Genomic DNA, 12,974 nt, shown 5'->3' with positions numbered 1-12,974 from the left:
TTAATTTTTAAATATTTAAATTTAATAATAAAATAATATCACAGATTAAATGGTATAATTAATTTATGAGAAATTGACATTAAATTTGAAAATTTGGGATGTTTGAGGAGTAATTTGTTGCAGAGAAATTAGAGGAGTAAGTATGTAATAGGGACAATAGAGGAAGAATGAGAGGCTCTAGCACTGATCCAGCTTTTTCCTGGAGGCGCATGACATAATATCTCTCTCTCTTCTCCAACCTCTCTCATATATGTAAAGACAAAACCAAAACCGTGTTTATGCTTCAGCCCTTCATCATATAGATCTGCCTGAAAAAAACCCTTGCGATCAGATCCAGCCCAATTAATCTCTCTCTCTAGAATGTCTTCCCAGCGCGCAGATCTAGCGTGCCGGATCTTCCCGGAGCCCGAAATCGACCACTTCGACCGGCTACCGGACTCGCTCCTCCTTTTGGTTTTCAACAAGATCGGCGACGTCAAAGCCCTAGGCCGCTGCTGCGTCGTCTCGCGCCGCTTCCACTCCCTCGTCCCGCAGGTCGAAAACGTCGTCGTCCGCGTCGACTGCGTCATCTCCGACGACGACTCTTCCTCCTCCTCCGCCGCCTCCGACAAGTCCCGCGGCCCCTTCTGGAACCTCCTCCGCCTCGTCTTCGGCGGAATCGTGAAACCCATTCAAACCCTCGGCCAGTTTCTCGGCCCCAAACGCCCCTCCTCCTCCGCCGCCGCTACCGCCACCGCCGCCACATCCCCTTCCTCTACCTCCTCCCTCGCCGTCGGTTCCGACGAAGACTCTGACGGCGGCGTCACCCACCACTCCCCAACCCAAGTCCTCAAGAACTTCAACGAGATTCGCCTCCTCCGGATCGAGCTCCCCAGCGGCGAGCTAGGCATCGAAGACGGTGTGCTCCTCAAATGGCGCGCCGATTTCGGATCAACCCTAGACAATTGCGTCATCCTCGGCGCCTCCTCCGTTTTCCACCCTAAAGACCTAACCGACCCCACCACCACCAATTGCAACGCAAACGACGACAATGGAAGCATCCCTGACTCCTTCTACACCAACGGCGGCCTCAAACTGCGCGTCGTTTGGACCATAAGCTCCCTCATCGCCGCCTCCGCCAGACATTACTTGCTTCAACCGATAATCTCTGAGCACGCCACCCTCGACAACTTGTTGCTCACTGACGCCGATGGCCAGGGGGTGCTTTACATGAACCGGGAGCAGCTGGAAGAGCTGAGGGTGAAGCCGCTATCGGCGTCGTCGGCGTCGAAGAGGACTCTTGTCCCGGCGCTCAACATGAGGCTCTGGTACGCGCCTCACCTGGAATTACCAACTGGGGTTGTGTTGAAGGGTGCCACGCTTGTTGCTATTAGACCCAGCGAGCAATCCCCCAACACGGCCAAGAAGGAGGCGTCGGATTTGTCGTGGGTTTCGACGGCGTTTGAGGAGCCGTATAGGACGGCCGCCACAATGCTTGTCAAGAGGAGGACTTATTGCCTTGAGATGAACTCATTCTGATGCGTTTCTGAGGTATATTCGAATTGAACCCTCGTTGTTTGAATGTATGTCATTTTGTAGAATTTGCTTGGTTTTAGGATCTATGGCTTGTTTGTTTTTACTGTTTTTCTTTTCTTTTTTTCTTTTTTTTTTTAAACAAATTGTTTGGTTTCTGACCACATTTGATAGTGTTTGTTTTTTCCGAGGATGTTGTTGTTTTCTAAAAGGTTGTCTCCACAGAGCACTTGAAGAAAACAGGAGAAGATGAGAAAACATCTCCTAATTTTTTGGTTGGATAAAACTTACAAGCGTGTTTGAAAACTTGTTGAGAAGGAAGGAGTTACATTTGAGATGTGGAAGCTATAGCAATTAGCTTATGAAAATCACATCTGAAATGTGGAACCAAACACTCTATTAGACGCATTTTCTTATGTGCATTGTGTTGTTTTCTTATCCGAATCAGAATTGGAGTTTAATATTTAATGTAAATCTTTATTATGCAGATTTCCGAGGTAAAACTCATTTGAATCCGAGAATAGCTCCAAAAATACTTACAAAACTGCATCTAACTCTTTTTTTTAAGCAATTCTCATAACTTGATAGATTTTGGATGGGAAAGGAATCAAATGAGTCCTGATTTTGTTTTGGTCTTTTATGCAAGTTTCGAACTCAAGGTCTCTTCATTGTTCCACTTTAGTTTCATGTACGATATATCTGTCTTGCTTTGGATCCATTGGAATGAAGGATGTATAGAATGCCTTTTCCCATGTACTTCTACCCAGCTAGCTTACCCTGGTTTGCCCTTGACTGGACAAGATCTCACTAGATCACTAATTTAGTTCGAATGTTCTGATTGTTTCCTTGTTTATGTAATAAGATTCTTTTAGTTTAGTGTTATATTATTGTTTACTTTTTGAAAGTTTAGAACTCTTATATATTTGAAATGAAAATTTCAGGGAATGCAGAATCATTTTACAGGGGAGAAAATGTTAAGTTCTTCATAGAAGGGAATCAGGAAACTCAAATTTTCTTTGGGCGGACATGAAGTGGAAGCAGCTTGGTCGCTGGAATCCTGCTCTTTCCGGCTTCTGAAACTGTGGCCCACATTTGAGTAGTTACTAAAAGGAGCTGCAAATCATTCACCAATCATGCTTGAACTGAAAACTGAATGCATCTGCTGGGTTTTTTTAATTTGAGGCAATGCTTGTAAGAGTGCACACCCTGCAACTAGGAATGATCATGTAAGAGCTTTAAGTTTGTAGTCATCTGCCCTTATAAGATCGCCGTGTGAATATTCTAGGTATCAGTTTGGTTTGCCTTTGTGATATATTTTTCTCAAGTTAAATGAGCAATGTACTTTGCCTCTGTAATTTTAAATAACTTCTGGATGAGTCAATCATACCAAATGCAATACCTGTTCCTGCACTTACTTTTTGTCGTTTGAAGGTTTTGTTGGTGGGGGCTGAAATTGGTCAAACTGGTATGCAAGTTACTTGTCGGTGAACTTGCAAACTGTTCAATAAACTAGAGTCAAGCTAAGGAAGGAATTAAGGTAGAGCCGAAAATCTTGGCTTGTCTATTAAATAAACCGGACTTGAACTCTTCAAATATTCGGCTCATGCCCTGATTTAGGGCTGCTGAAGTGAGTCAAGTTAATTGAATTTGTTAACAGTTCAGATAGCTATTGCATCCCACTAACAGCTAAAAGTGGCCACCGGCCAGCATAAGGCTGAGTGAAGTGTATGAGCTTCTCAATACAGTGTACACGAGCAGTATAATTATTTTTCGACAAGAAAAAGTTGTATAATACTGTTCGTTAGCGTATTTGATTTTGAATTAACACGTGTACACACACTCATTAACGAAAGAAGAAAATACTAGATATTCATTTTAGTAAATAAAAAGAATGAGTTTATATTATTAGTTTAAATATAATTAAAGCTTGTGTTAGTATTTTTCTAATTTAATTTGATCATTCAAGTTACAAAATTAATTATTAGTGTTGCACATAAGCTATTTTTTTAATATGCATATACACGTGTAAAGGTATAGAAGTTATTTTTTTCTATACACGGACACTAATTAGATTTACAATAGGACCACACGATTTACATCGTAATGAGTAAGGATCACCTTGAGTCTTCCTAAAAAAAAGGACCAACTTGTGTGAAAGAAAATAAGTTTACTTAAGTAGCTTGAGCCGTACCTTAGTCAAGGCCTCGTTTGCTTATCTTAGCTGTTAGAACAGTTTTTTCTTTTTCCTTTATTATGTGTGTGTCGGGGGGGCACAGCTGTTTCAACGTATTTAAAAGTATTAACAAGTTGTATCGAATTATTAATTGGCAATAGTGTGACCGTATTTAAAAACAGGTGTTACGCACGCAAAACTTGAATGGCAATTTTAGTCCAGTAAAGGCAGAAAATTAGCCAAGCACACTTAGTTGAACTTGCTGGTTGGTAACTGATACTATACGTAGGTGGATAAAAATGGGTTAATTTAAAGCTCACATGATGTCTTGATCACGGTTTTGATTGTTGGTTACATCGTGTCAAGATTGCAACCTTTCAGGCTTTTAATTTTGGTGGAGTATGGTCCCCCGGAGATAGGTAACGGCCTTTTAATAACACACTCGGCCACTCACATAGCTGTAGTAAAACCACATTTATAATTGCAAAATCATGAGTTGAGTCATGAGTAGATCTATCTAAGAGGTTGATACTATGAAAAAAATTAATAGTCTAGGCTGCTAAGGGGCGAAATTTTAAGAGGTATTAAGAAACACTTACACTCTAGGTTGTTATCATGTGTGAGTAGTGTATATTAAGGTGACATGTTTAACAAGTAATCTGGTTTTTTAAGTATATGATCTAAGAGTTAGACTTTCAAATTCAAATGCATGAAAAAATATGTTAAAAAAACTCAACTCTTAAACAAATCTCACTATCTTGACAAATTGGTCTCAAATAATATTTACATTTTATTTTTTTATTCCTTATAAAAGAATTATTTGGTGACCTAATTTGAGATTGTGCTTTTTATATATTATTTGTTACTAACTCAATTTCACCATTCATCAGCTGGTCAATTGAAAACCCATACCGATCCACTCCTATTATTCTAATGATAAGGAGAAAGGGATAGAGAAACCAAAAATTTCGAGTCTTTCCTTCTTTTTTTTTGAGGTTGTAGATAAAATATCTTCGGCTATTTCATTCTAACGACCAAGAACATCTTTTAGCAAATTCATAATACTTCAAAATTTTAGTTTTATTTATTTATTTGGTATAATGATGCTCTTATATGATTGGAGAAATCACTCTTTTATTACGTGAAAAGCTTAAAAGTAGATATCCTTTTGTTTATCATATTGATGGTTTGTAGATCAGAACTTTATTTCTAATCATATAACTCAACAATTGCATCCCATTTTACACAGATTCGCTGTTTGGGATGTTCTTTCGTTTATCCCAAACACATTTTGATCGTAATCTTTATTGTTCTAAAACTTGAAGCCTCACAACCATTCGTTTTATAACTTTTTCTATTGAAATTGACTGATATGTGTGAATGAACTATAAAACTAAATGATTATATTTTTGTATTGTCTAAACAATCATTTCTTTCCAACCAATTTGTTTAATAATTATTACTTCTCTCGTGATTTTTTTTTTATGGAATTAGCAAACTACAAAAGGATAAAATACCATGTCTTAACCATAGCCAATATTTATGTATATTTTAAAGCTGTGTTTGGATAAAAGTAGGATGATAAGGAGGGAAATTGAGGACAAGTTTGGTGTGTTATACAAACAGATGTCGCGCTCAATGTCAGAATAGGTAACGAATGAAGAACATAGATTGAAAAAAGTATGGGAACTTCAAGAAGGAAGACATTATTTTGAGGCCAAAATTATTCATGAAGTTGAGTCTTTATATTGAAAATTGAATTAGTCATTGTCTACGCAGACAAGTTTCCATTCTATTACATTATGGGCACAATGGATTAGGATGAGGTGGTCATACTTATGTTTGATCAAATATTTACGTTAACGACATTTCTTTCCTTCATCCATCTATCCAAGTGCTTCCTAAAGCAGACATGGTCCATCCAGGCAGATGAGAGATACTAAATCCTATATTGGATAAAAACTACACTTACCTAACATTCTTATTTTATTTGAATCCCCAAGTATTTGAAAATGATTTTAGATTTGATTAATTCAGACTTAACTAAATAGATCACATCAAGAATTAAGTTCTTTTGACTTCAACTCTTTTCATGCAAAAAAGTTAAATCTAATTAATTTTGGCTGACCAAATAAATGTGCAATTTCCTAATCCTAACATAATGCCTATAAATGAGTTTAAAAGTTGAAACCGTTGCCATTTTAAAATATTTATGTAATTCTATGAGTATATGGATAATCTTATTTTTTAAGAATGTGCTTAGAAGTTTGATTTCTGTCTATATGTATAGAAAAACATATATTAAAAAGATCTACCTCCTAAGATAAATCCAAGTTTTTTTTTTAGAGATTAGTCATTCCAAAAAAAAAAGATAGTAAAAATCCTTGCACTGATAGTTGTTGGGCTTTTTTATTTTTATTTTTATAATTCGAATAGTTTACTGACTTTATTCTAACTTGAAATTTTTATAAACGAGGGTGAAGCGAAGATCATAACTCCACCCACATGCATATACAAAGTAGTTTTTCTTTTCATTTAATATGCTATATTTTTTCCTCTTTAAGACAAGACAAAAAATAGTTGTATTCTTTTATGATGAATGAACCTCTCTCTATATATAAAAGAAGTGTATATCATTCTAGCAATAATTTTAACAATAAATCTTTTCTTTTCTCTTGTTTCTTTTTTTTTTTTTAAAGAAATGGAAAGGCTTATTTTACTTTCTACAAACTACTTTATCATTTTTCTTAATTTTTGTTTCTTCATTCTTTTTTAATTCAAAACAAAATTAAATGCAAGAACACTGTCATTTTTTTTGGCTTCCATAAGAATTGCAAAAGAAGAATACCTTTTTTCTATATTTTTCATTTTATCATTTTCCAATCTTTAACAAAAAAAAAAACGAGACTGAGTCAAAATTGAGTGTGCACACTATAAATTGGTAAGTTTGTGTTTTAACTTCAGTTTATGGCTTTTATCTAGTGTTGGAGAATTTGTTTTCTTCTCAATTTTGTGTTAATTACACTTAATAAAATCACTTTGACTTGTTAACTTTGAAGAAAGAAAAATCTTTTATTTTCAAAACATATAAGGATTCTGAAGCTCTATCATTTTTACTTGATTGGCATTTGCCTGGTGTGCAAGCAGTGGTGCTTAAGTTACATAGCTAACAGAAAATTGCAGGCACATTACAGTTGTGATGGCAGGGCAAGGGTGCTTCCTAAACCGACCTTTTATTTTCTCTCTGTTTTTCTTCATCTAACAATGATTCATATTAGCTGTTGTTATTTTATTAGGTAATTAGCTGTTTCTGCTTCTAACTTTATCTGTTTGTCACATGAGGTACCTTAGCTTTGTACACATACAATCCACGTGAAATGAGGTCTGGACCTTGTGACTAATTGAGCACAAGTTTGCACACTGCAAGAAACAGGTCTTCTTGCTCACTGATCATAACCCCCTCTCCCACCCTTAATTTTTTTCTATTATGTTTCCACTGATTCCTTTATTTTCTTATTAAAGCATCATACATTGGTGATTTTATATACAATTAAGAACTATATCCCATATTTTATAATTGCAAATGTCGCCTTCTATTTTATTCTACCCTACTAATCTTTTATAAGCTTCCTAGCAAGAGTAGATGCATCCAAGTGGGGGAATAATATAGGACACAGCAAATGGTGAACAAGCCCCCACATGCTAATATTTATGCCGGCAGAGTTTGTGACAATGAGAGAGTGAACCACTGGACAAAATATAATTAATATACCAATAAGGGTAATGAAAAAAGGAAAAAAATAATTATGTATAGGGTCTTTAGGATTTATCTAATAATTGTACTTTGCATCATCATACTAGCATTTTGGAGCATTTTCAGGTGGCACTTGCATCTCCAAATGGAACTTGTCAACTTTTGTGCTTTTGGCCTTTAGTCCTGGTTTGCTGTCTATAGGAGCTTCTCATTTGACCTTTAGGGTGTGAAGCAATTAATTAATGTTAAGACTTAAATTATTAGGGTGAGACTGAGAACCAAACAATTAGATGTGTATATATATTTCTGAATTCTAATACATTTTTTAAACTTGGAAACTTGAATTATTGTTGAATTCATTAGCAGGTCCCCACGAGGGCTAACTGTTACTTTATATAAGAACTACTAGCCTTTTTTTTTTCTTTTTTGTCAGAGCAGGCGTCATCTATTCCATGTATATTGTGCTAGAAGATCCTGGAATTGATTTTATTAACATCTGCTAAGTTTTCTTATAATATGCCCCTTAACTTCTTTTGAAAAGTGACTCTGAATTTTGCATAGAAAAATTGCTCGTATCTCCAGGCTCTTTCTTTCTTGCTTTAATTTGCCTCTTTATAAGCTAAAGATGCTCTTATATGTCGGTCGTTTTAAAGTGAAAATTGCATTGGCTATATACTTTTGCATAGCAACAAAATGGTCGGAGTGCAAATTAAAGGTCTATGATTTAATTCCAGCCAAAGTTAATATATATGGTTTTCTTCCAAAATTGGATTGTACATTTTGCTAGCTTATTGCTTTCATTACCCTCTGATCAGTTTTATCAAGACCCTCTGATCAAAACTGCTAGTGACTACTTCTGAATTTGACACGGCAAAGAAAACTAGATATGCGGTATTTTGAGCCTAATTTGTAATGAAAATTTTATAAAATCTGGCTTTTTTCACATCTTACAATCTTTCGTACCTTTCTCCTTTTTTTTTCATTGCATTACTCGTTACATTTCTCTCTCTCTCTCTCTCTCTCTCACTTTTTTTTTTCTTTCTTTTTTCTCATCTATCTCTTTACACTCTAAAAAATTAGAACAGTAACCTCATGAATTGTCTTACAACTGTCTCTTCCACTCCAAGGATATATACACTACAAGGAGTGTTTAATTTTAAGCTACTAATATTATTCACTAAAGGTTTATCTAGTGTGAAGGTTAAAATAGAATTTAAAAACCATAACTTAATTTTTAACACAGTTTTATCAAGACAAGATTAATACCTTGATTTTTAATTTTTTTTATTTTTGGATTTACTTGCATTTTCTCCCTATAACAAACTAACTGATAATGTAAACAACAATTTACTTTTGTGCAATTCTTGCATAACCCCCTGTTTGTTTTTCCGATTTTTCTTTCTATAGCCACAAGCCCACAACACATAAACGAACCAGGGGATTTTTCGTTAATTCCTCATTTATCTAATATTATCGCATTTGTACTTTTCTTTTGTAGAAAAAAAAAATAATAGTATCACATTTGTACTTTTCTTTTATATAAAAATAAATTGTAGAGTGGTTTGAGACAAAAAGACAAGATCACTTCACAAGAACATAGGCTAATAAATGGTGCAGCTTGGTGCATCAACTGATATTCAATCAAAATTTTGGGTCTTGTATCAGTTGTCCTCTGTGGGCTTTTGTTCAGCAGCTCCCCACATTAAACCAAGCAGGTGAGGAAATTATTTTCTATACCTCCTTATTTGTTTCCTACACCACAAAAGACCCAAATGGACAAAAAATACCCCTCACTCTCTTAAATGCACCAGGCACCCCACAATCCTAGCCTCCTCTTTCTTTTCTATTTATGTGCCGCCCAAGCACCCCATTCTCTCTTTCCATCTCCTCCATTTCTTGTTCTCTTTTTGCACCATTTGTCAGAATGTGTTCGGAAAAGACATTCTATAAAGGAAAAAATTATTTTGTGTGTTACGGATTATGTTAATGGAAAATTGAAGCATGTTAATGTAATTTTGGAAAAGCCTATCTTTCATTGAAGCATGATGTTTTATGGAAAATTCTATCCATAAGCCAAGTAAAACTACTTACATGAGTCATCTATGCTAGGGCAAGTCTGGAATTTTAAAAATTAAGGGATGTAGGAAGCAATATACCGGAGGTGATTAGGTAATTTGGCAATTGCTTCCTGCACCTACATAATTGCTTCTTGCAACTTTCTAAGCTTTCAAAGAGTTATTTTAGAATGTAAAATTACATTTTGAATTAACATTTTTCAGAATGTAAATTTTTACATTCCAAAATGTAACTATACATTTTGAATTAGGTGCAGGAACCAAAGATGGAGATACAAGAAGCAATTGCCTAATAAGCTTCCTAAATGGATCTTATGGCAAACCTATCCATAGCCCAAAAGAACCTGCATAAAATATATCCATTTTTTGGTCACTAAAGTGGTAGAACATGGAGGCACTATTAAACTACCGGGAAGGGTGCCTATTGGGTTTGCTAGCAGAGACCCCTAAAAGATTATGGGATTTTCTTTCTACACCATACATAATTTTTTTAGACCCAATAATTTTTTGAAAATTTCAAAGTTACCCATGTTAACTTCTTCTTCTACGTTTGTTGGTTTTTTTTTTTTCTTCATACACCATTCAATCTCGTATCCTTTCAGCTAAGCTCATCCTTTCTTCTTGTGGCTGGTTTGGTCGAGGTGAACTGTAGTGGTGGTCGTTTATAGTATGTGATTATTATCGTGGTAGGTGTTGCGGTGTAATGGCGGAGGAGATAAATTTTTTTCATCTGCAACTTCAACTTCAATTTGTAGCGTAATAAACATACAAATTGGCAATCCGTATGAAACTTATGGATTGACAATCCGTAAGTTTCATACGGATTAGCAATCTATATAATTCATACAGATTGTCAATTCATATAACCTAAATATTTTTTTAAAAATTAAATAAATTTTATTTTTAATGTTTTTTATAAATTTAATTATACTTTTTATAATATTTGTGTAAATATTATTACATTAACTGGTTTATGCAAGTGTATAAAATATGAAAACTTAGATATAAAATTTCATATATATGTCTATCAATTTCAACATAATATATTAGTATATGTAGTAAAAAATAATAAAATTGTGTGATAATATACGTTAAAAAACATATTTATTGATATATTGGCATACTTATCTAGTGTAAAAGATTTTAAAATAAATTTTAACATAGAAGTTTTTTAAAATAAATAGATTTATTTATAAATAATTAAAATTACGTATGATGTTGTTAGTTGTCATTGGTTTGTCATTAGATTTTTTTTAATGTTTTGTTAAAATAGACGGAGATTTGTGGATATATGATAATATAATGTCCAGAGAAGTTAATATGAATGAAGACAATGAAGAGGAATCTGGTGTGTTTGAAAATATTGATTGTCCACAGAAGTTAATATGATTTTGTATTTTGTCAAAATAAATAAATGTCCCTTGAAGACTAAACATGTATTATCCCTTTCATAGTTATTTGTTACCAGTGATGACGTTTTGCATTGGGCTAGCTCTTTTGCGTATGATATTCATTTTAAATATTTATAAATGAATAAAGAAATTCATTTTTATAATATTTTTACTTCAAAAAATATTTATATAAATATTTAATAATATTAATGTAATAATATTTATACAAATATATTAATAGAAAACATTTTTCTTATGCAACATTACCTATTTTTGTTATTTAACTATTTTAAAAATAACTATTTTAAATATATAAAAGTATTAAAATAATTATTTATAAAATAATTAAATAACAAAAAAAATATACATTGATTTTCAAATAAACAAATTTATTAAATAAATTATTTATTAAATTAAAATAAACAAAAAATAATTAAATTAAATTAAAAAATTATTCAAAATTAAAAACAACAGTTATTTATAAAATAATTAAATAATAACAAAATTTAAACATTAATTTTTAAATAAACAATTTTATTAAATAAAAAATTATTTAAAATTAACAAAAAGTACATATTTGAAATTTGTATAATTCATATGGTTTACCAATCCGTATGGTTTAACGGATTGTCAAGAACTAACAAACACAAAAAAAAGGGATACTCACGATGGAGATACGGAAATGGAATGAAAGAATGTAGGAAGAGAGAATAGTCACGACAGAGATATGGAAATGGAATGGAAGAATGCATGAAGGAACAAGGGAGAGGAAGAAAAACATCAATGACGTCGCGAAGAGGGAGGGAACTAGGCATTAGTAACAGGTGTGGGAGAATGATGGTGTATTTGATTTTTAAGTGAAAGACAATTTTATCTTTTCACTATATTTGATGGGTGGATGTAGAAGAAACTTATATGGGTACCGGAAGAATAATCCAAAGATTATTGACTTATTGTCCATGTCTGTACCATAAGCCATTCCATCCCGTAAGAGCCTAATATCAATAACTATATATGATGAAAATAGGGAGAACAATTACATCATATATTTGGATGATAAAAGATTAAAGGGGGAAATATGCATCGTATCTTAAGCCTCTCATTAACCTAATAGTACATTAAGGATTAGTTAAGTTTTTAGTTATTTATTTATTTTTATTACTCAAAAGTGATCTCAAATAAAATAAATAAGGATCTAAAAATTAACAAAATAAGGATTAATTTTGAACAATAAAAATAAAAAAGAGACTAAAAATTGGCAAAAAGATTTAGAAGGAGTAAAATTGCTAACAAAAAAAATTAAAAAAGAACTAAAAGTTGTATAAAAATTTTGAGGAACTAAAAATTGAAATTTAAAAAAATTAAGGGACTAAAAATTTAATTTACCCAATTTTTAACTAATGAATTTGCTAGAATAAGCTTATAAGATATGCTTATCTTATGTTACTTTTTTAAAAATCTTAACTACCAATTTAATTTGAAATGATAATAATAAAATATATAAGAATAGATGTGAGAATTTTGGATCCATTCATTCAATCTTTAACCCATTTATCTACCTTCCTCTTTCTATTTATAACATAAAAATAAATGCAAATCGAAAAGTTCACCAAAATGTTATCCCTCGTGTTCGTTCGGGTTTTCATATTTTGACAAGTGCTAGACAGAACACCAGGAGTAGTAAAGATGTATGCTCTTTTATTTTTTGAATACTTTATAGGGAATATATTAAATAAAATAAAAAACATTTAATGTATTGGAAACTTAAAAATATTCAATACTTTTTTTATCTAAGAAATATATATGTTAATAAGATTTAGTAGAAAGATTTATAATTATTCAAAACAGAAATAAAAGATTGCAAATTTTAGCAAAATTTAAAGCATTAGACAAAAGTAAAATATTTGTACCTTTCCCCTAACTTGTGTTGCATGGGATAATGGTAGATAAAGACAAAGACTTAGTTAATGATATTTCGTAAATCACTAAATCCAGTTGACAAGAATCATTGACTATCCACGTTCATATAATTAACACAAGTTTCAGCTCAAGCCAACAAACTAAATCAA

General features: G+C 32.9%; 1 protein-coding gene across 1 annotated transcript; it reads left to right on the top strand.

Moving 5' to 3' along the window:
• Positions 1-128: 128 nt before the first annotated feature.
• Positions 129-2,922, top strand: LOC114387926 (F-box protein At5g46170-like). Its single transcript, XM_028348203.1, has 2 exons — positions 129-1,530; positions 2,454-2,922. The coding sequence occupies exon 1, from the start codon at positions 361-363 to the stop codon at positions 1,516-1,518; it is 1,158 nt and encodes a 385-aa protein (XP_028204004.1). The 5' UTR covers positions 129-360; the 3' UTR covers positions 1,519-1,530; positions 2,454-2,922.
• The last annotated feature ends 10,052 nt before the right edge of the window (positions 2,923-12,974 follow it).

The sequence above is a fragment of the Glycine soja genome, chromosome 15, assembly GCF_004193775.1.
Source record: "Glycine soja cultivar W05 chromosome 15, ASM419377v2, whole genome shotgun sequence".
NCBI classification, from domain to species: Eukaryota; Viridiplantae; Streptophyta; class Magnoliopsida; order Fabales; family Fabaceae; genus Glycine; species Glycine soja.
Note: the sequence above shows the minus strand (reverse complement) of the source record. Positions and strands in the feature narration are given on the sequence as shown.